We start from the raw sequence: 25520 nt of genomic DNA on the forward strand, positions 1-25520 counted from the left end.
TCGTTCATCTTGAACTTTTACTTTACAATAAATTGTTACAAACAATCAATATATTTATATAGATTATGAACACTACGCAAATATAACAATTACTATAGAGCAGTAATAGAAATAATTGTTTAACACTGGTGATATGAAGACGGCATGTCGCCTCTCTCCTGTTAGCCCCTTTGTACACATGGCTACAAAATCTTCGATATTGATGTTATATAGACGTCGATTTTATATATATCTGTCCCGTATTCGAACGTCTCCGTTTTTTATTATTTTTAGCTAGACTTAGTTGACTCTGTTTTTTTGTCTGGCAAATCTTATTGATCTATAGTTGTATAATACATTAGTATCGAGTAACTCGGTCCGTAAAAAACTAAGATTCCATTTATTTTTGGATCACACGTTTCTGCTCCGCCATCTGGAATACGCCGCAACTTATACGTCGGCCTGGCGCGGTGCGAGTCACGTATGACGGCGACTCAGTGGATTTACTATATATGCCGGCAGTCGCTCGGAGACTAAAATCGTAGAGTATCTAAAACTTGAGTAGCCTCGTGTATGAAGGGCCTTACACTAACTAATAAACAATATATGGCAGTCTGCTTTCATTACGTTATTCTATAACTAACGTGCACCAAGAAGAGTCCTCTAGTGCGGTGATTCCTAAACTTAGATACCACACAATGCAATAAGTCCGTGAACTTTACTGAATTCGTCAAATATATTAAGTCAAATAAAGCCAGCCAACATGCTCCAATCTCGCTACTGGCTGTCTACAGCCTGTATTAGATTTATAAGGATGGTAATATACAGCTGGTCAGTCGGAAGATTGCGACTCACATTTCGACCTAAAACTGTAAGGATTGCGACTTTATCGCAGCCTCATATGTTTAGGGATCACTACTCCAGTGTATGGTGTCTCAGTCTAACAAAGTAACAACTCAATATTTCTGTATCGTTATACGCATGTACGCAACCTAACAATTTATAGAGATATCTTTTACAATATTACCCTAAACGTAATAACTAGTAAATATAGATTATTAGGTAAATTTTATTAGTTTTGTTCAGCTGGCAGTGGCGGACAGTCTGTCGGATTAGGCAACAAACAACAAACAACGCTACGTAACAAAAGTGGTACCCACTGCACGACAGAGTGCGCCCCGTCCTACCAAGTTGCAGCGACTTGGTTGACTCGTTGCATCGAAATAGTCCGGCCGAGTCACGGCCCGCTTTTAAAACAAAATTATTAGTTTCACTAACATGAATGAGCGACGATACGGGACGCACTCGGTTGTTAGTAATTCTTTAGTCTAGACGGCACGTGTTGGAGGCAATATTCAGTATGGTGGAGCCGGAGCTGGTGGCTACAGGTCGGAGTGCAGGATGAGGAGCGCGGCGGCGGGCGCGGAGGGGGGCGCGGCGCGGAGTGCGCGGAACTGCGCCTGCACCGCGTCCCAGTGCGCGTCCCTCACGTCCCGCATGTCCCGCACGTCCCGGCCGTCCCGCCCGTCCCGCCCGTCCCGTCCCGCGCGGGCCGTCCGGCGGCGCGGCACCCCGCCCCGTCCGGGCCGTCCCCGGCGCCGCGAGCGAGCGCCGCCGGCCCGACTGCGCGGCGACCGGGGCTCCGCCACAGACTGCTCGTCCTGTCAAAAACACCAGCACAATGTCACTCGATGTACCCACTGGAATTTCATCATCACACACTGTCTCCACCGCGACTGAGACAGAGAGGAGTGATGGTGGCATACGTTCAAGAAGACAGGATACCGCTGAAGATCGAGAGTTATTGTTAGCAATGTGGATTGATGATGTTATTGCTAGCAATGTACCATGTCAGGTTGACCTCCACGCAGGCCCCTCTGGAAACCATCGTGATACCAGTTCTTCTCAATTGAATCTATATGCCGAACTGGACGGTAGGGAAAAAAATAAAATTATAATGTAAAAAACTTGATGTCCATAAGCGGCTAAAATGTCCTCCATGAATAAATGAGTTTGAATTTGAATTTGATAAATTCTCGGTAAATTGATCACGAAGTGCTAGCTGACCTGACCTCATGTTTATCTTATCATCCTCCACTGGTGCCCCGCCAGCGTAATCCGTTAGCGCAGGCGGGTGCATCATTCCATTATCATGAAAAGGAAAAAAACTTGTAAAGCGAAAGTTAGTAAGCATGGTTGATCTATTAGGAATGTAGCTACAGATGTGCACGTATCTGCCGGCCGGCCACCGTTTGTGTATATTTCAATCAGCCGCCAAAATACAACGTCGAAGGCACAACGTCGTATTTTTTAAATTTCAAAACAAAATTCCACTTCTCCCAAGGCAAACTAAATACAGCCTTAACACAACCAACAACGGATATTTGTTACTCTTTCACGTAAAAACTACTGAGCGGATTTTGACGAAACTTTACAGTAATATAGCTCATGTTAGAGTGATCGTTTGGGGCTGACCTGCTAGAAAATTTTGTCGAGTATGGTGTACATGCGCAGGTTGGCCTTCTTGCGCCAGCCGGGCGGCGGCGGGTCGGCGTCCGCGTCGGCGGCGTCGCTGTCGTCGTCGGCCGCGCCGGCCGCGCCCGCTCCCAGCCCGCGCTCGCCCAGCTTCAGCTCGCCCGCCAGCTTGTGCTCGCTGCCCGGCGACGCCCGTGACGCTCGCTGCGACCGCCGCGCCAGCCGGCACGCCATCACCACCGCGGCCACCTGTACCCCACAAAATAACATGTTAACTGTCTGCTGTCCTTTCAGGAAGATTAACGTCTTACCTCAAATGGTCGCGGATTCGATTCCTCGCACAGTACGAACATTTGTACTCATGAATTTATATGTATATTCAATTGTTTGTATCGGTTTAGTTGATTTCTATGTACATTATGTATGTATTTAAAAAAAACTATGTATTTATATCAGTTGTCTAGTACCCATAACACAAGCTCTGCTTAACGTGGGACTAGATGGCGCTAGACAGGTGAATTGTCCTAGTTTATTACATTATTATTATTGTTAAACAGTAAGCATTAAACTGGTATATAAAAGAAAATACGTACTGCTGCCGTGCCATTTCATTGGAAGAAATATTAACATTATCGTATTTTTTTTTTATTGGGTTGTTTGGGCTATTGTCAGGTACCTGAACCTGTAGCACTACGACCAACATAGATCTATTGTGCTCGCCCTTTTTCAAAGTTCGCTGTCTAGACCCTTCAGGGACAAGAATTGAAGGATATTCTTAGGAGCGATGGTTTTTATCACCTCGGGAAAGAGTGTAAACTTTCCAAAGGAGATATTTCATTTATGTATGAGTGGGCTACAACCACGTAGAATGTGTAGTGGTGTTTCCTCTTCAGTTTGGCAGAATCTGCAGATTTTTGTCGTGCATAGGCCAAGGTAAGCCATATGCTTGTTCAACTTGCAGTGTCCTGTGAGGGCCCTAGTCATCATGCATATGTTGTTTTTACTCAATAGCAGTAGTCTATCAGAGTATTTGTTCGAGTAGCCTGATATTAGGGCTTTTGAATGTGTCAATCCTGGCATTTCTTGCCAGTGATTTAATACATTGCCGTAACTGAATGGCATGATGTAATATACATATAGGAAGAAAGGTAATTGTTAGTAATGTGGACTGATGATCTTATCGCTAGCAATGTACCATGTCAGGTTGACCTTCAAGAGATTCTCCCTGGAAACCATCGTGATAAATTCTCGGTGAATTTGTCACGATGTGCTGACTGATCTGACCTCATGCTCATCTTATCATCCTCCACCTGTGCCCAGGATAAACCGTTAGAGCAAGCGGGTGCACCATTCCATTATCATCCATAAAAAATATATACATATAAAAATTGAATATTATTACATCACTCTGTTAAAGATACACATATCTTTAACAGAGTGAGCTGTCTCCGGCCAACTCACCTGGAGTATCATTCCAAAGACACCGAATATGATGATCACGAACACATTATTGGGCGCCTCCCGCTCCACCTCCTGTAACACAACACGTGATGATCACGTCAGTTTGATCACCAAGTTCTAGTTCCTCAAGTAGATAAGTACCCACCTAATATCTAAGAAGAAAATATATTGATTTTGACGGCCTCGGTGGTCCAGTGGTTTAACATACCGCTTTACGTCCGATGGTCGTGGGTTCGATTCCTCGCACGGCACAAACACGTATTCATGAGTATGATTGTTTGCACCGATGAGAGTTTTCTATGTATATTATGTATGTACTTACAAAAATAAAAACTAAGTATTTATATCAGTTGTATAGTACCCATAACACAAGCTCTGCTTACCGTGGTACTAGATGGCGCTGGATCAATATGGTCCAGGGTCATTTATTTATTTTATTTATAATATTATTAATTAACGATAGATTTATCTAATTTACATTGTAATACATTGAATAAACAATTAATGGTTACAGTATATGTTATAATGGTTTTACTTATTTTTAACTGATATTGTCCCACTGCTGGACAAAATGGCAAAAAAATATATATCGTAATATTTCAGGAGCCGGTATTCATTTTCATGTGTAGAACTAGCTATTTACTGCGACTGCGCACACGTGGATACTGTTAGCTCGTGTTGGTATTATCAGAATAACGGAAAATCCTTTTCTAATGTGAATACTGAAGTAATATATATCAATATGCACCGCCAACATAAGGGGCGCCGGATGAAATTACTGAAAATATTGTTGATACACCAAAACAACATTGTTTAATTGTAAAACAATTTGAATTTAACATATGTATATCAGTCAACATTTAAACATTTGTTGTTTTTTGAAAAAAGGCTTAACTAAATTAAAAAGATATATAAAAGATGTCATTTGTTATTTTATTCACTCTTTTGACTCTGAAATAGTCATCATTTGAATCGATCCAAAATATCTCGCCGTTCCGTTTCTCCGTAACTCCGTCCTTACTTGTAATTTAAAACTGATTTTTAGCCTAATAGTACGTTAATAAATATTACATATTAATGAAATAGTTATAATGAAGACGTGGATAAATACAAATATTTTTTGTTTTTACTTTATACATTTATCTTTGAGATAATTTTATTTTTGATCATTTCAGTTTTCTGGTAAAATGGAACGCAATTGTACGCTGACAGACATGAGTGACTGATTTCTATATATTATCTGTGGGGAATATGAAATGAACGATTTAACTGTAGTACTAAGTAGTCCTCTGTTAGATCTGGATTTATAATAATGTTAGGTTTATTCCAAGTATTAACTTTAGGAATGGTTTAAACCTCGACCATTTAGACCACGTTTCGTTCGAATTTTAATAGAATTTTTGTAATAAGACCGAATGGGTTAAATAGGACGACAAACACGGTGCTGCTAAGATTTGGCACACAGGCGGCGCCGGTGGTGTGTGCCAATCAAAATTTCTATTTTTATGACCTATATGGTAAGGTGAAAGGTAGCAGGAAGACAAAGAGACACTGGCCACGTGTGATGTGGCCGCACCACTGCGTGTGTGGCGTGGTGGCGGACGGTGGCTGGTGAACAGTGGGCGGTGGTGGAGTCTCACCTCGATCATGTCGTAGACTGGTCGGGCGACGTCGCGGTACCGCTCGACAGCGAGCAGCGCGGGCTTGAGGTCGTGCACGAGGTCCATCCCGCGGCGGGCGAGCTCGGCCTGCGGGGCCGACCTCCACCAGGCCGCCAACGACACCGCCATCCATGCGCCGTACCCCACCTCGCTCAGCGCCAGGCACACCACGCCGCACGCGTACTGTGAACAAACAAACACACACTCACACATGTACTACACACAGTTTAGTTTATTAGACATTATTATGTTTATTGGTAGTGTGCAGGGATGTTATGGATATGAAATTTCGGATACGGATGCGGATATGAAATTATTTCGGATTATCCGTTACTTTCGGATAATTTCGGTTACGGATATTATTTTTAAGGAATTTCAAAAGTAAAATACAAATAGCTAATAAAATGGTTACATAACGTGTCTCAATTAGGCTCCGCTACTATCCGATATTATCCGAAACTTTTATTTCGGTTTCGGTTACGGTTACGAAGCTCCCTAACATCCCTGGTAGTACATATGCTACATGGCTTATTAATAACGCGTACAGTCGACGCGGAGTCGGGACGTAGATGAGATATGAAATAGATAATTTTACACTTAACTTAAATCTATGTTAGTGGAGACGTAAACTAATGGAAGGGTCTCAAGTGTCGACAGAAATATTACAAGCATTGCCTACAGCACAGACTGTTGACCCCATTGCTCACAATGTACCATGTCAGGTTGACCTCCTCGCGGTTCCCCCTGGAAACCATCGTGATTAATTCCTGATTAATTTGTCACGATGAGCTAACTGACCTGACCTCATGCTCATCTTATCATCCACTGGTGCCCCGCCAGCGTAATCCGATAGCGCAGGCGGGTGCACTATTCCATTATCATCCATAAAAAAATTACCACTGTATGGTCATCTATATTATCGTATATACAACGGTACAACTCTCTGGTCTAACGATTTAACACACCGCTTTACTTCCGATGGTCGCGGGTTCGATTGCTCGCTCGATACAAACATTCGTATTCATAACTATCATTGTTTGTATCGGTCGGGATGTTTACTATATATATCACTAGCTGTGCGCATGATTTCACTCGCGTTAAATTTATAGCCTATATGTTATTCTGATGTATAAGCTATATTACTGTAAAAATTTTTTAATGTGATGTGAATATGAATTGTCCTGAGATAATAATATCTCAGGACAATTCACACAACGCCATCTAGTCCCAAGCTAAGCGGAGCTTGTGTTATGGGTACTAGACGACTGATATAAATACATGGATACATATTTTTTTTGTAAATAAATACATATTATAAATAGAAAACACCCAGACCGATACAAACAATCATACTCATGAAGATAAATGTTTGTACCGTGCGAGGAATCGAACCCACGACCATCGGATAGTAAAGTGGTATGCTAAACCACTAGACCACCGAGGCTGTCAAAAAATATATGATTATTATATATAATAAACCATCCATAATCCATATTCACCAACATTCTCGTTTATAACATCATTAAGATAATACTTGTTTGAATTCATTGGCATCATACGTCCTCATTACATTATCTTGAAGATAAAGGTCGTGACTCACTGAGATAGTAACAGTCCGGAGCACCGGACACTGCCTTCCTAGCTACTCGCCCCGGCTTCGCCCGCGTGTACATGTATTATACATATAAACCTTCCTCTTGAGTCACTCTATCTATTACAAAAAACCGCTTCAAAATCCGTTGCATAGTTTTAAAGATTTAAGCATACATAGGGACGGACAAACAGCGACTGCGACTTTGGTTTATACAAACACAGATTTTGATGATGCTTATACATCTGACAACACATAGGCAATAATTTAAAAAGATGTGTAAAAAGCTGAAATATAATGATAAATGTCAACTAAGTTTAATGCAGATGATATTGTGCGGGTCAGTGATTAATGTGAAGTACCGACCAGGTGTAGGGCGGGCGCGACGGGCGGGTGTCGCGCGTGGGCGGCGCTGGCGGTGGCTGCTGCGAGGTACACGAGGGCGGCCAGCCACAGGCCGGCGGCCAGCACGTAGGCGGCGGAGGCGCGGTACTGCGCCGCGCACAGGAACCGGAACCACGTGTAGGTGCTCGGGTCCCAGGCCAGCCGCGCCGCAGTCGCCAGCAGCGCGCCGCTGTACATCTGTAACACAACACAACACCACATCACTAACTTAGACATAGACACCTATATAAATATACATTGTAAATAAACTGGCTTTAAAAAAAAAAAGTAATTCAATTGAGTTTCTTGCCAGTTCTTCTCAATTGGATCTATATACCGAACTGGACGGTAGGGAAAAAAATAAAATTATAATGTAAAAATTTGACGTTCATAAGCGGCTAAAATGTCCTACATGAATAAATGATTTTTGAATTTTGAACTTGAACCGACCTTCCGCTCTGACCACCACATCACCAACATGAACCAACCCTCCGCTCTGACCACCACATCACCAACATGAACCAACCACCCTGCTCTGACTGTGTGGTACACTAGTTTCAAATCAAACGTGTCCTATACTTGTAATATTCCTGTCGACAGTCGAGACCCTTCCGTACCTCTCTAGATAACATATTTACATTTAAGTTCAGTGTAGAATTATTAGTAAAGTGTCGAATGTACGCGTTACTAACAAGCCATGTAGCACACTATCAAATAAACTTACTATGTACATAGGTACAATAAATAGTACAATTATTACACCTGTATACTCACTACCTACATACTACAATAAACAATATATTATATTGCGTCACCTCATCACATCATATATAACACTACCAGTGATGAAATACCTGTGTAGCTTATGTGCCACGAAGATCATCAGCTAGGTCTATTACAGACTCTTATAATATGTCAAATCCACCGTCAGTTCGGAGTGCTTTCGAGGCAACAAGTGACAAGAAACTCATCTCTTATTCCTTTCAAATGAGCTTGTACTTGTTTACAAAAACACAGATTCATTTTTAAATTCAAATTAGAGATTTTATTTTTATTGTTATCAGTAGTAGAGCTGGTAGACGAGTGTCTATATCCCTGGGCAATATATTACTATGGTGGCAAACAAGCATGTGGCCCATCTGATGGTAAACGGCTACCGTAGCCTATGGACGCCTGAAACACCAGGGGTGTCACGTGCACGTTGCCGACCCTCTTGCGTATGGGCGATGCACACACGCGACGTTTCTCACACGTTTTGTATACCTAATATATTGCAGATTCTTAACTAACCAATGTATGTAGATGTATTTACATACTGCATCTTTTTCTTTATAGTATTGTATCTTCAACACAAATAAACTTTATATCTATCTATCTAAACAATTCTATAGTCACACTGTCAAACGAACCAAATGTTACGCTAAATATTTTAAAGGTAGACAGAGACACTCAAGTCTTCTACCCTTATACTGTACTCATACACATTGACAATTCATCTGGTATTTTCTATGTATAATATGTATATATTTACGGAAAAAAAATCTATGTATATAGCTTAACTTGGGACTAGATGGCGCAGTGTGAATTGTCTGGAGATTATTATTATTATTATTATTATTATCCACTTCACACACGAGCTATAAAGTTCTGTATATGATATCTTACGAGGTTTCGTCCGATTTCATTTGTACTCTTGTATTAATAATTGTACGAGACATAAAAACTCTTTTGTATTTATTTTAAACTTCGAACGCGCTTCGCATTCATTTGTTTTAAGAATAAAAAATATTGTTAGAGATGTGAAAATTCCATCATGGCGTTTCATTTATCTCCACAAATTTTCAACTATGATTTATACAAATAATAGAATAGAATAGAAAATTATTTATTCAAATAAACTTAATTTAAGCACTTTTGAATAGTCAACAATTTTTTTTTAAATCCATCCCTTACTCGGAAAGCTGTCTCATCACAAGAAGAATAAGCAAGAAACTTGTGTGTTGCTCTTTTAAACAATCCTTGTAAGTTCACATTTTACAAGTCGAAACGTGTGAATACAAACTACCAACCAGCACTAATTCATTTAGGCTCAAATATAAAAACACAATAAGATTAAATCAGTCGTAGTGATAAGAGCAGACCAGTCCCTACAAGCAGCAATGACATAATATTTAATAATATTTATGGCCTGTATTGTAGAAACTGGAGTGACTTACTGTTGTGTATATTTTACATGTTTCCCTTTGTATTACATAACTAATTGAAAAATGGAACTTGTGTGTAAAATGTAAGAAATAAATTTGTGGAATTTTCCAATTGTGGTGCATTGGTGTTGTAGACCGAATATATACTAATTAAGACCTACTGAGGGCGGCCAAGCGTCCGCAACAAGGCTGTCCCCTGATGTTGTCTGAAGTCCATAGGCTGCGCTCACCATTTACCGCCAAATAGGCCGTATGCCACCATCGTGGTATAAAATAAATATGCCCCAGTTAAAATAATTGTCTATTTTTATAAAATCAATAAAGTAGCGAGCAACCGTAATAGTTGCTATTCATTTGAACTTTGCTCCAGTGACTACCAAAAATAGGTGATGCTAACATAGATATCCAATCGATATCTGGAATCCATACATCCCTCCGGCTGCCGCCTCCACGCCGGCCGCCGTAATTATATGGAACAAAGGGCCACCTAATAAATTCAGACTTATTTCTATTTTTAACATAGTATATTAAAATTTCGTTCGTTCATTACAAAAATAATAGAAGTTATGGAGATTAAAGTCGAAGTGAAAGTTTTCGATGTATCAGAGACTATGTTAGAAAGCAGGGGTATCTTTCACCTATAGGCCCTGGGCACAGTAAGATAAGAGGGCCCTATGACCATAGTAATAAAGCACTATTTTATTAGAATAGACAAAAAATGTAGATATACAAAGTTTTAGCTATATTTTTATATCTTTATAGTTACATTATTATTAGATCATACAGTATTAGATATAATGTAATTCACACTAAATATATGGAGATGCCCTACCCTCAACCAGGCAAAAAAATAATTTTAAAAAGTCGTTATGTGGTGAGGGGTGCAAGTTCTTGCTAGACGTTTATAAAAAAATTTACAAAAACGAACAAATTGACCATAGTCGGTAAGCATTTGTTGAGACTGATTTTCAGGCGAGAGTAGAGTAGCCATCGGTTATCGTTTGGTGATGGAGTAGAGACTGGACTAGACTAGAGAGCCCCAATCCATCGCGGTTCCCTGGGCCCAGTCAGTGTGTGTTAGAACGAGGTTAGCACTCGATGACTAGACTGGTTGGTATGGCAGACCAAGTATATTTGTATATTTTGAAAAGAGAGTGTGTGTCATCATGTCATCTTGTCTGACGTGATGTTGATGTAACTTATCTATATTATTGTGTTAAATATATTTTGTTAATTAATAATTTCTTTTTTTTTTTAAGTATGATAATGGAATTGTGCACCCGCCTACGCTAACGGTTTACGCTGGCACCAGTGGAGGATGATAAGATGAGCATGAGGTCAGGTCAGTTAGCCCATCGTGGTAAATTCACCAGGTATTTATCACGTTGGTTTCCAGGAGGAACCACGTGGAGGTCGACCTGACACGGTACATTGCTAGCAATACGAACAATCCCCGTCCCCCTATTTTCTATGTTCTTTATTTGGACACCACTATAGTTACTCTGTTAATGTGAGGCAAGTACAGAGGTAACTTCCCCCACAGTGTGCCCAATGGGAAAGAGGGGTCTCGAAAGCACATTAAGCCACAGCACAGATATCCGCGTCCGCGGGCCTGCAGTAATTTCACTTAAATTATAAATTAAGTCCATAACAACATAATGTATGTAGGTACTGACCTGCCAAACTAATGTACAACAAACACGAGTTGCCGTGTATGAACACATGTACTTAAATACATGCTGTACCTATAATTCGTTGAGCCATAATTTAAATTATTATTGCGACACACTTCCATGGCTGAACTACGACAATAACCACAATGATGGTGTTCTGAATTCCTACAAACCATGCTTCCAATCAATTGAGATAGCAACACACAAGTTTCTTGCTCGTTCTTGTGATGAGTCTGCGTTCCGAATGAGTGGTAGAATAAAAAAAATGTGACCATTCAAAAGTGCTTGCATTAAGTTTATAAATAAAGATTATATTTCTATTTCAATTGAAAAGAGCGCCAAATTATTTATCAATTTATATGAATCGATGCCTTGGCAATACTACTCGTAATCTAAAATTTATTTCAATTTGTTTCAACTGATTTCAGTAACATAATAATAATAATAATAATCTCAGGACAATTCACACAGCGCCATCTAGACCCAAGTTAAGCTAGCTAAAGCTTGTGTTATCGGTACTAGATAACTGATACAAATACATAGATATTTTTTCGTAAATACATACATATTATACATAGAAAACACCCGGACCGATATAAACGATCATACTCATGTATACAAATGTTTGTGCCGTGCGAGGTATCGAACCCGCGACCATCGGACGTAAAGCGGTGTGCTAAACCACTAGACCACCGAGGTCGTCTAAAGTATGTAACAAAAACATTATGTAAACTCATACATAACATTCCGTTACATTTAGGAAAAACCATTGGAAAATAATAATAATAATATTTCAGGACAATGCACACAGCGCCATCTAGTCCCGAGCTAAGCAGTGCTTGTGTTATGTATACTGGACAACTAATAAAGATACGTTTTTTGTACATATATGCGTAATGTATATAGAAAACTCAAAACCTGACACAAACATACATACTCATGGATACAAGTGTCTGCACCGTGAGAGGAATCGAACCCATAACCATTGGAAGTAAGGGGCCGTCCATTAATCACGTGATCTTTTTTAAGCATTTTTTAACCCCCCCTCCCCCTTGGAGTCCCCCTACGTGAAGTTCAAAACTCCCCCCCCCCCTCCCCCCCACTCAACATCACGTTTATTTTTAGTAGCTACAAAGAATCTTAAAATTTTTAGAATATCATTTTCAAATACAGGTATAAAGTATAATCTTATATTATTCTGAAATTAAGTACCATCATAAAAATGTCTAGACAGAAAGGTTGCAGATTGTTTTTGATTGGCATAAAATAAATACACGTGATGTCTTACCAGACCCCCCCCTCTCACCCCCTTGTGATTTTATGCCAACCCTCCCCCCCTTTCCAAGCCTCAAGTGATTAATGGATGGTCCCTAAGAGAGTGTGCTAGGCCAGGGATACCGACAAATGTGTATTGCATTAGGTATGTTGCAATAATTTTATTGCTCATTTCTTTAAAGAATTAACTATTATTTTCAATACAAATTTATGCTAAAATTATAGACCCATATTGGCATGGACGTTATTAGGTACGTATTTCTGTATGACGTCTACACAATTTTTTAATAACTATTAACAACTACATATATTTACGTGTATTTAGAAACATAAATTGAGCTTATTGAGTAAAATCTATACATGTAGACATAGCTTTATTTATTATAAAGCATTTTATTAGTATACATATTCAGATAGGTAATCAGAATTGTATGGTTAAACAATGCTTGAATTAAAATTCTTACGTATATATATTAACCTGTCTTATTAAAAATTACAAAACAACAGAAATGGTAACAGGTGTAAGAATCGATTCATATATTAGATATTCAAAATAGACCAACAATAAATTATATTACGTTTTTACTAAGAGAATATCAATGATTAAAGCAATCAACAGATTTATTTTAGGCTCCGTAGATAAATTGATACCCATAGTTATTAATCCATGGCATTGATTTTGTTGTGTATTCTTTGAATTCAAATTCAAATTCAAAAATCATTTATTCATGTAGGACATTCTAGCCGCTTATGAACGTCAAATTTTTTATATAATTTTAATATTTTTCCCACCGTCCAGCGGGCGTATTATGAACTCTTATACCCAGGCTGTTTACGGCTTAAACTGAACTGGAAACTGACTGGATTTTAAAAAGTTCATAATAATCGCCCCCAGTTCGTTATATAGATCCAATTGAGAAGAACTGGTAAGAAACTCAATTGCATTACTTTTTTTAAGCGTTACTTAACATTACAAAGTTACGTTTATTGTAAGTGCTATATTTGCGTATGTGCTAATTGGATTAGTAATAAATTTAATAATTTGGTTACAATTAGTAATTTTGCTCCGCGTTCTTATCTCTGCCGTTGGAATGTCCAACAACAAGGGTCTGTTTGAATATCTTAATTGCCGTGTATAAGATTACATACCTTAGCTTATCTACGAGTGGGTTCTCTTCTCGATCTTTGAATAACAACGCCACCAAAGAGTCTCTCTCCAGAATGTTCTCATATAATAATATAACAGTTCCTTTGTAAAATAGTCGACTGATTGATGAATTGAGATCACTCATATATACATATAAATAACATTGGAGTGTCTGTTTATAATATTGTAATAACCGTTTTTTATTACATGCATATGAATATAAATACAGTACATGCACCAAAATAACTTTTTTTACAAATTTTGTCTGTCTGTCTGTCTGTCTGTTTGTTCCGGCTAATCTCTGAAATGTCTGGACCGATTTTGACAGAACTTTTATTGGCAGGTAGCTGATGTAATAAGGAGTAACTTAGGCTACTTTTATTTTAGAAAAATAAAGACAAATTCCACGCGGACGCAGTCGCGGGTACAGTCAATCTATACAATTACTAGTCAATTATAAATCAGCGCCATCTACCAGCCAGTAATGAAGTTATGCGAGCGAAGCCGCGGGTAAAAGCTAGTGAATTAATAAAGTGATAAACTAAATGTCAAAGGTTTATCAATTATATATATAGACTTCAGCGTGCAGTCGTTATGTTTAGGTCACTGGGGCTCACCTCTGACAGCCAGTAATGGCTGCGGTCGACTGGGGTACATATAATTAGAATAAATACAATATCCAAGTTATATAGTTAACACTAAAACCACACGATGGATAATATTCAGTTCACCCAATGGAAATAATTTTACAATAACAACGTACTCATAATAGAAATAGAAATAGAAATAGAAATAATCTTTATTCAAATAAACTCATTACAAGCACTTTTGAATAGTCATATTTTGATTCTACCACTCATTCGGAACGCAGATTCATCACAAGAAGAATGAGCAAGAAACTTTTGAATAGATGTTTTTTCTTTTATATAATAATTACAGTATAACAAGTAAGAGGTATGCGATAACATAGAAATCGCTACGCACTCATTATTAATGTAATCAGATAATATTGTCAGTGCTATAGATTTAAAGTTTTTCTATAAAACATCATTATCGTTAACGAATTCTTCAATTTTATAGTAAGTTTTTTTGCAAAGGAACTGTTTTATTTGACATTTAAATCTTTTTTCTGGCAGATTTATAACAGACTCTGGTATTATATTGTAAAACCTTACGCAATTGCCATAAAACGAATTACTAACTTTAGCCAAACGACATTTAGGTAAAATCAGTTTGTTATTGTTACGTAAGCTTTTATTAGTGCAATCACTAACTCTTTTGAAACTGAAAAAACTAAAAATAATAACAATAACAAACTCTATTACTCACTAAACGATTACTTGAATGACGAGCGTGCATGGCAATAGTTGTTCATGCATGGGATTTTCATTTAATGTTAGACATAGACACCTATATAAATATGCATTGTAAGTAAACTGGCTTTTAAATTAAAAAGTAATTCAATTGAGTTTCTTGTCAGTTCTTCTCAATTGGATCTATATACTGAACTGGACGGAAACCAATCTATACATAATAATTAAAATTAGAGTGTCTGTTTGTAATATTGAAATAACCGCTTTTTACTACATGCATATGAATATAAATACGATGCATACACCAAAATAATATATTTTTTAATTTTTGTCTGTCTGTCTGTCTGTTTGTTCCGGCTAATCTCTGAAATGGCTGGACCGATTTTGACGGGACTTTTATTGGCAGCTAGCTGATGTAATAAAGAGTAACTTAGGCTACTTTTATTTTAGAAAAATAAAGTTAAATTCCACGCTGATAACTCGCGGGTACAGCTAATTTCAAATAAATAGTATGTAGTCAACTATAGAGGTAGATATATACGTAACAAAGGCTTCGATCCAGATCATATTTGTTAGTTACTTAAGAAGAAAATGACTCCCAATGAGCCGGGCGCAGCTCACAGCCGGCCAAGTACCTTATTGTAGTCAATTGCAGTCAATTTAAAAATATGACTTCGAATGCCGATCTTGATTATCAATTGTCCAGAAGAAATGGGTCAGCTCTCAAACTTGGCTGACCGCTGACCGCCGCATTAATAAAAAAAAAATCAGTCTTATCACGTGACCTCTCCTGTATGCACTACTCATTTAAATGGTGACAGAATATATACGACGACCTCGGTGGTATAGCGGTTTAGCACACCGCTTTACTTATGGTTGCGCGTTCGATTCCTCGCACGGTACCATTTGTATGCATGAGTATGATCGTTTGCATCGATCTGGGTGTTTTCTATCTAAATATATATAACTCAAAGGTGACTTGACATAGTGATCTATCAACGCATGGCCCAAACCACTGGATGAGGGAAGGGGGATAACTTTGTCTGAAACTTTGTCAATTTTAAACCGATCGGGCTGAGACTTTGCATGCATAACGCTACTATGACGTAGGCATCCCCTAAGAAAGGACTTTGATAAATTCCACTCCAAGGGGATAAATTAACGCGAGCGAAGCCGCGGGCAAAACCTAGTGTTTTATATATCTCCTTGTTTAAAACGTTCAGACACGCGGGCCTTAGTCAAGCGTGGATGACTCTAAAAGTTATTATAATTATTTTGTTTTAATTTGCCAGCTTATTTTATAATTATTATTAATCACCAACTAAACCACAAACGCCTCAATAATATAACGCTCTGATAAATGAAGATTCATCAGAGCGTTATATTATTGAGGCGTTTGTGGTTGTTGTTGCAGAATTGGAAGTTGTGTCTTCACACAACTTCCAATTCTGCGTCTACTAAATGTAGATTACAACATGTTCCGAGCATTCTTATACAAGATGTGTTAAAGGAAACACATTGTGTGCCAGCCAGTGACATTCCACACAGATGTAACGAGCTACCGACCCGTGGACCGTGGCCCGGCGCGGCGCGCGACCTTCACCGGAGGACACGCTCCACTTGATGAGAGTACACACACAAAATATCTGCAAATAGCAGTTATATTTATTTATTACTAACTGTACCCGCGACTACCCCGCGTTCTAAATAAAAATAACCCAAGTTGCTCCTTATTACATCAGCTACCTGCCAATAAAAGTCCGTCAAAATCGGTACAGCCATTTCAGAGATTAGCCGGAACAAACAGACAGACAGACAAAACTTGTAAAAAAAATTATTTTGGTGTATATACCGTATTTATATTCATATGCATGTAGTAAAAAACGGTCATTTCGGGGGTAGCTAGTAAGTATTACTCGCTACTCCCCCGGCTTCGCCCGGGTGTACATGTAATATATATAAAAACCTTCCTCTTGAATCACTCTATCTGTAAAAAAATAGCTACAAAATACGATGCGTAGTTTTAAAGATTTAAGCATACATAGGGACAGACAGCGACGGCGACTTTGTTTTATACTATGTAATGATAAATTCAACATGATCGTCATCTAACTAATTGTCCCCGGCGGTGGGTGCGGTGCGTGGTGCGTGGTGCGTGCTGAGAGAGTGCAGTCCACTGAGGCTGCGAGGCGTCTCGTCTCGAATCTCAAGGCGGCCGTTGACCCCGCGCCGGCTTCTTGTCCCGGCCTCAAGGGCATGACGCAACGCATCTCGTTCATTCATCTCCAATTACGTAAGATACATCCTCCTTATCCTGCAGCGCGTCTGGATCTTCGACTAAGTATAAAGTTAAATGTCGACGACTTCATTCGACGACCGAATTTAATTAAATTAGGTATAAATTGTATTGGTTATCTAAATTTAAATTTAATTTAATAATGATGAAAATAAAAATGAAACTGAGAAATATGTACAATCTTATAATAATAAATGGACACTGTTAAATTTGCATGCCAGTTTCTGGTGAAAAGTGTGATACATAAATTATAATTTTTAAAATCCTGTAAACCACTTTTCAGGCAAAATAAAGATATTTGTATTTGTATATTTGCCATGAGCCATGAGATAATCAATACGTCATCACTGGTCATAGTGATGATATTGTTTGATGCTGTATGTTACTTATCACTTACATTCATATTCAAGCTGTAGCAACTTAAAGTTTGCAGCAGTAAATCTAAATATATATAACTCAAAGGTGACTGACATAGTGATCTATCAACGCACAGCCCAAACCACTGGACGGATCGGGCTGAAATTTGGCATGCAGGTAGATGTTATGACGTAGGCATCCGCTAAGAAAGGATTTTGATTAATTCTACACCCAAGGGGATAAAATAGGGGATGAAAGTTATACAAACTTTGTCAATTTTAAACCGGGCTTCGGGCTGATACTTTGCCTGCATAAAGCTACTATGACGTAGGCATCCTCTAAGAAAGGATTTTGATAAATTCCACCCCTAAGGGGATGAAAGTTTGTATAAACCTTCTTAAATTTTCGACTGATTGAACTGAAATTAAAGATTGGAGCTATTATACTATGATGAAGACGTTCGCTTAAATAGGATTTTGATAAACCCCCATGGGGATAAAACAAGGGATGAAGCAGGATGTAAATGTATTAGTTTGAACCTATCAGTACGTAATGGAACGAATAAATTAAGACGAACAAAATAATATTCAGTTATTTAGGCTACTTTTATTTTAGAAAAATAAAGTTAAATTCCACGCGGACGAAGTCGCGGGAACAGCTAGTATATATATATAAATATTTATAAATCTCTACGCCTGCCTTACAACCGATTACATTTTAAATTGTAATAATTCTTTAAACTTTTATACGTCTGGAAGGAATAGAGAACTGGGTACCTATTAAACTGTCATTAAAAAAAATATTTCAAAGAGCACGCACAGAGTAAGACCCAAAGTTAAGAGCAAATAATTTATGTAAAGTATCACCAAAGGTGACTAGCTGTTGACTTTTCAGCGCGACCTCACATACAGCACGTAATTTATAATGTACATAGTAGGTAAGTGAAGGCCGACTGTACACTAGCGTGGCCAAGCACAAATTTAAAAAACTAGGATTGAAAGTTAAAAAAACCAGGACTATCCATAATAGTGTGCAAAAGTTATATTAAAACTACGAGTGCTGCTTGTAGGGACAGGGGGCGTATTATGAACTCTTTAAAATCCTGTCAGTTTCCAGGCAGGGGACGTATCATGAACTCTTTAAAATCCTGTCAGTTACCAGGCAGGGGCGTATTATGAACTCTTTAAAATCCTGTCAGTTTCCAGGCAGGGGCGTATTATGAACTCTTTAAAATCCTGTCAGTTTCCAGGCAGGGGACGTATCATGAACTCTTTAAAATCCTGTCAGTTACCAGGCAGGGGCGTATTATGAACTCTTTAAAATCCTGTCAGTTTCCAGGCAGGGGCGTATTATGAACTCTTTAAAATCCTGTCAGTTTCCAGGCAGGGGACGTATCATGAACTCTTTAAAATCCTGTCAGTTTCCAGTTCAGTTTAAGCCGTAAACTGCCTCGGAATAAGAGTTCATAATACGCCCGCTGGTCTGCTCTAATTACTAAAACTGGAATATTTATTATTTATTACTCAACCAGTTGGTTGTATATTTAATATTTTTTCTATTCGAGTATTTAATTGAATTAGTGCTAATTGGTAGTTTGTATTCACACACTTCAACTTAAAATGTAGAGTAATAATAAAATTATTTAAAAGAGCAACACGCAAGTCTCTTACTCATTCTTCTTGTGATGAGACAGTTTTACGAATGAGCGGTGGATTAAAAAAAAATGTGATGACTATTCAAAAGTGCTTAAATGTAAGTTTATTTGAATAAATGATTTTCTATTCTAATATGTAGTAAAATTAAAGTAATTAATAAAATCAGGTTTTTAATAAAAAAATTTGATAACATTACACAGTTGAAAATCAGTAATTAAGCGCATACTTTAAAAACCCAGGACGCTGACAAATAACTATTCAGGACTTCCCAGGACACTTCAAAAACAGGGACATGTCCTGAGAAAACAGGACGGTTGGCAACTCTAGTGTACACTACTGTATATAACTAAACAAACTCGGTAACGTACAGAAGGCACCCACCAGAACAATGAGCCACTAAAACTAGGTGTAGGAGAGACCCCGTTTACCGGTAACCAATAAATTTCTGTACATCACACAAGTTGTTACTGCTTTGTGTATATTGCGCATGCGTACACATAAAATTTAGTGCCAGGTATTTATCACAATGAATGAAGTTAGAATAGATAATATAATATAGATGTTCTTCTCAATTAGATCTACATACTGGACGGTAGGGAAAAAAAATTATAATGTAAAAACTTGATGTTCATAAGCGGCTAAAATGTCCTACATGAATAAATGATTTTTGAATTTGATAACAACAGTTTTTCTATTGAGCAGTCTGCTAGATGATCGTGGAACTACTATATCAATATTTTGTACTTTTATACTGACTAAGTATAATTGCGCTGCATGCTGTCGGCCCAGTAAAAATGTAACAAAATTATTAATTTGAGTTTCACTCCTGATACTGGCGAGTGTACACCGATAGCGCAACCGCTGTATTGAAAGGAGATCCACTATACAACCACATACATAAAAAATATGGGACAAATTTGCCACTCGGCGCTGACCATCTGTTGTATATATAAACTGTAAATATACCGTGTAATGATAACAAAACAAACTCTTTATTGGCGTACATCAATATTATTACCGCGATAACGTTTTATCAGAGCAATCATATTTAACATTCTCATGGATGAGTCAACAAAAAAAATTACGATAAATTACATATGATTCGCCATTCAATTTATCATATATTTATCATATCGATACTACATTACTTATTCAACGGCCTCGGTAGTCTAGCGGTTTACTTGCGGTCTACCGATGGTCGCGGTTTCGATTCCTCGCACACTACAAACATTTTTATCATCTCCCGTCCAATTCCGTATTTAACATGTCGGAAACCACTTAAATATACTTTTGTTATTATTAAAATACATAAAATTTTCACGAGCGAAACTCCAATCAATATCAGATCAGCCGCTTCATATATTAACAATATATGATATACAGTATTTTTTTATCAGTTCTACTGTTTCAGAGATTAGTAAGAACAGACAGACAATTTTTTTTTTATTACTATTAGACGCAGGTACCGTATACTCGCATACTTTCATATGCATTTAGTGAAAAGCTGTTAATTTAACATTACAAACAGACAATTCAATTTTATTTATATGTACGGACAGTCTTACTCACAGAGAGACGCACTCGGACTACTAAAACGCACCGCAAAATTAAACTTTCAAGATATTAACTTGTATTCTTACGGTAACTAAAAAGAAATAAATTCAGCAATTTCACACTATTCTCCCAAATTTTAATTTAAAAATGAATCTGTATTATTGTAAGCAAGTACAACATTTATTTGAAATTAGCTACTTGCACCGCCGTGGCACTAGTGTACATGTATTATATATATAAACCTTCCTCTCGAATTCCTCTATCTATTAAAAAAAAACCGCTTCAAAATCCGTTGTGTAGTTTTAAAGATTTCTAGCATACATAGGAACGGACAGACAACAATAGCGACTTTGTTTTAGACTATGTAATGTTGAAGAATACGAGCTGAGTTTCTTGTCAGTCCTTCTCATCTCGAAATCATTCCGAACTGACAGTAGATTTGATATATCATAAGAGTTTGTAGTAGACGTACATGAATAAAGATATTTTGAATTGAATTAATTATTCTTGGAGTGTTTAAATTAATATCAAAGTAATGTTTGTATTATTTGATATTTAATACATTTCAGTTATGTAAGTTGTTGAGTTTTTAAAATTTTGTTTGTTACTTACGAGGAATCGAGCCAGGTACCGTCGATCATCTGTAATAGACCTCGAATAAAGACATTTTGATTTGAATTGATTGTTTAGAATTTAATTAGCATGTATTGGGTGCATGTAGAACGGAATGGTAATATATTAGTTACTATTCTACTCGTATAAAAAAACATGTACGTTTGGTTCAATAGACGGTTGTGACATGGTACGTGAACTGATTTAATAGGAGCCAGGGGTCCAGTTATCCGTGTATGTTGGTCCCGTGCAATCGATTACAACGTACTTCCTTTAATTTATGTAAATTGAGCCACAAAATAAAAAACGAAACGTTAATTACTTAACATTGAGATAACGTAAAAACCTAAGTACATTCATATAAAATGTTGAGGGAAAATGATACGATGTTATTGAGACGATGTATATTACAATATAATATAGACAAGCTACTCGCCCCGGCTTCGCACCGTACAGGTGTACATGTACACCCGTATTATATATAGAACTTTCCTATTGAATCACTTTATCTATTAAAAAAACCGTTTCAAAATCCGTTGCACAGTTCTAAAGATTTAAGCATACATATGGATGGACAGACAGCGACAGCGACTGTATTATATGAAAGTCCATAATGGACCTACATAAATAAAAACATTTACATTTTATATTTTGATAACTTGACTTCAATCTAAGCATTGTACAAGTAGTGAATCAAAACCATACTGAACTATATTTCATAATTTTATACGATGCCAGCACTGCGTTGTTCAGACAAAGACATCATAGTCAGACACAAGTGGAAATCATCAATTAGATTTCTGCTAATTTCATTAACAGATTCAGTTTTCTCTCGGTGTCTAAGCGGCCGTTTCATATGAAACCGTGAAATTCTGACAAACTGCCAGTCTCTCAATTTCATTTACGTTTTGACTTAATATATGTAAACTTACAAGGATTATTTAAAAGAGCAACACACAAGTTTCTTGCTCGTTCTTCTTGTGATGAGACAGCTTTCCGAATGAGCGGTAGATAAAAAACAAATTGTTATGACTATTCAAAAGTACTTAAATTAAGTTTATTTGAATAAATAATTTTCTATTCTATTCTATTTGTCAGAAAAAAGATTCAATGTCTCATAAAATATTTTTTTTGTAAAAAAGCTTATTATCAAACTTATAAGTGATAATAATGTTTTTGCAGAAAATTTCTAACTTAAATTTCATAGACAAAGTTATCTGATTGAACAGAGAATAAGTGTGTAGCGGTTTCTATGTTGATTGTCGCATGCCTAATCCATAATGGAAATACACTGCTCATTCTTCTTGTGAATATAAAAAAGTGACTATTAAAAAGTGCTTGTATTAAGTTTATTTGAATATAGATTATTTCTATTTCAGCTATCTAGTAATATGTATCTTATGCATATAAACCTTCATCATCAGCAGTGACAGTGGCTCTTATCTCAAAATCTAATAATCCCTGAGATTAGCTCTATAGTTGTCTTTAATGCACAACAAACAATTATACTAATAATACCTTCCCACTTTGCTTTGTTTTACAATATCTATACATAGCTATCTACCTTTACAAAATATATAGATAGAGAATATCTCCATCTATATTTTAGTAGATAGTTATAAAGATGTATTGTATATACAAACATTTACTAAATAATATTTAAATGATAACAAAATAAAAACATCATGGTTTATTTACGCCATGGTATGGTATCAAACTTTTTTAATTAATAATTTTCAAATTTCGAATTTCGAATTATTGTGCAAAAAAAAGTAAAATATACTTAGATGGCCAAGAAGGTTTTATATTCATACTTAATCATTCGTCTTAACGTGTATATACATATATACTTTAAAGATGGCCATGACAATATATTTTTCTATGAAAGGCATAGACAAAAAAATAATAGTAGAGGTTGAAAAGTAACATTATTCGAGAAAAATAATTCTGGATTTAGCACTCTCGTCAGGTAAAGTTTTGGTAATAAAAAAATTTTTCTTCTTAACGTGTATATACTTTAAAGATGACCATGGCAATATATTTTTCTATATAGTATATCTAGCATAGACAAAAAAAAGTAGAGATTGAAAAGTAACATTATTCGAAAAAGACGAAAGCAAAGACAATAGTTCATCATATTACAATTCACTAATTTGAGAACTTTTCCAAGATATAATTTTTACATAATACTATTGACAAAATGAACTGGCTTTAATTAATTAGGCGTTTAACGAAGTCCTTCAATTAACTTCATTGTAGACGAGATTCATTAAGCTTAAACCAGCACTATACCTAATCATTATTCATGAGGATTAAACAAAATCCGACAGTTCGCTGTGCCTTCGTTTCTGTTTCTTGCATCTTCAAATTCATAGCGCTGACAATGTTATTTGATTGAACAGAGTGTAGCAGTTTCTATGTTGATTGTCGCATGCCTAATCTTTGTTAATGTAAATCTACTTAAGTAACATTTAAAAGAGCAACACACAAGTTTCTTGCTCGTTCTTCTTGTGATGAGTCTGCACGAATGAGCGGTAGAATAAAAAAATGTGACTATTCAAAAGTGCTTATATTAAGTTTATTTGAATAAAGATTATTTCTATTTCTATTCTTTTTATCCGTCGTGAAAGGAAACTTGAGCGTGAATAGTATTTGAATAACGTTTATTTCCACCGCTGCACACAGGGGCGGATCTAGCTATGGGCTTTTTGGGCTGCAGCCCAGGGCCCCTAAGATACAAAGGCCCCGAGTCCCCACTGAAACGATATTTAGAATATAAAAAAATATCTAGAATGTTAAAAAACCTATTATAAGGTTGGCAACCCTGAGATCAATCAACCCATGCGAGTGTGCATCTATCGAAAGGAACGGAGAATCTCTGGTCGCTTGTTTTTGGTCGGTGTATTTTTTTAGTGGAGTAATATAATTAGGTAGGCCCCTAAGTAGACTTAGTCCAGGGCCCCACAAATTCGCGATCCGCCCCTGGCTACACAATTTATTTCACTCGTTCGTCGTTGAATCGAAGATATCTCTCTATTACTATTGACGTTGGTCCGTATTGTGCTCGTAGCAGACTTATTCCAGTGAAGCGTGTTCTCCTTCTTAAAGCTTCTGATTTTTCTATTGTACAGTAATTTCAGTTGCGCAATTACTAGCTCCATTTGTGACTATAGTGTCTACTCATTTTGGTCTAGTGAGTTTTTTTATACCACGATGGTGCCAAAGTATACGGACCATCTGGTGGTAAGCAGCAAGGATGTTATGGATATGAAATATCGGAGACGGATACGGATGCGGATATGAAATTATTTCGGATTATCCGTTAGTTTCGTATAATTTCGGTTACGGATATTAATTTGTTAACGAATTCCAAAAGTAAAATACAAATAGCTAATAAAATGGTTACATAACGTGTCTCAATTAGGCTCCGCCCCTATCCGATATTATCCGAAACTTTTATTTCGGATTCGGTTACGGTTGCGAATATGTTTTTATATCGGATATCCGATAGTTTCGTTACGGTTACGGAGCTCTCTAACATCCCTGGTAAACGGTTACCTATGGTTGCCTGCAATAGCCAGGGGAGTCAAGTGCGGGTGAAGAAGCGAATATTAAAGTTTCGTGAGGGTTGGCCTTAAGAAACCTTCATTCTTGAAAACCCCCACTGCAGTACTGCTGAAGTTTTCACAATAGATACACAGCACCGCTGTTAATTCTCCAATCTGAGTGTGAGTGTACACGGCAGAAAGCTCCTGTAGGGAACTCCTTGATAAGTTTTTATACTATTTTTTAATTTTATAATTATATTTTTGTGACATATTCTTTATTGTTTTTTTTTTATATTTGAGGGATATTAATGGAATGGTGCCTTCGCCTGCGCTAA

The 25520-nt window shown here is 37.1% G+C and overlaps 1 protein-coding gene across 1 annotated transcript in view; it reads right to left on the minus strand.

Moving 5' to 3' along the window:
• Positions 1-1555: 1555 nt before the first annotated feature.
• LOC131841309 (uncharacterized) overlaps positions 1556-25520 on the minus strand; it is a 41097-nt gene continuing 17132 nt past the window's right edge. The window contains exons 2-6 of the mRNA XM_059189633.1: positions 7534-7749; positions 5556-5759; positions 3916-3987; positions 2455-2703; positions 1556-1640 (exon numbers count right to left, since the gene is read on the minus strand). Of these exons, the coding sequence (XP_059045616.1) occupies positions 2458-2703; positions 3916-3987; positions 5556-5759; positions 7534-7749 (738 nt within the window). The 3' untranslated portion in view covers positions 1556-1640; positions 2455-2457. The remainder of the gene's footprint in view (positions 1641-2454; positions 2704-3915; positions 3988-5555; positions 5760-7533; positions 7750-25520) is intronic.

Source organism: Achroia grisella, unplaced genomic scaffold, assembly GCF_030625045.1.
Source record: "Achroia grisella isolate CSIRO2021 unplaced genomic scaffold, CSIRO_AGI_Agris_v1 utg1581, whole genome shotgun sequence".
Classification (NCBI taxonomy): domain Eukaryota; kingdom Metazoa; phylum Arthropoda; class Insecta; order Lepidoptera; family Pyralidae; genus Achroia; species Achroia grisella.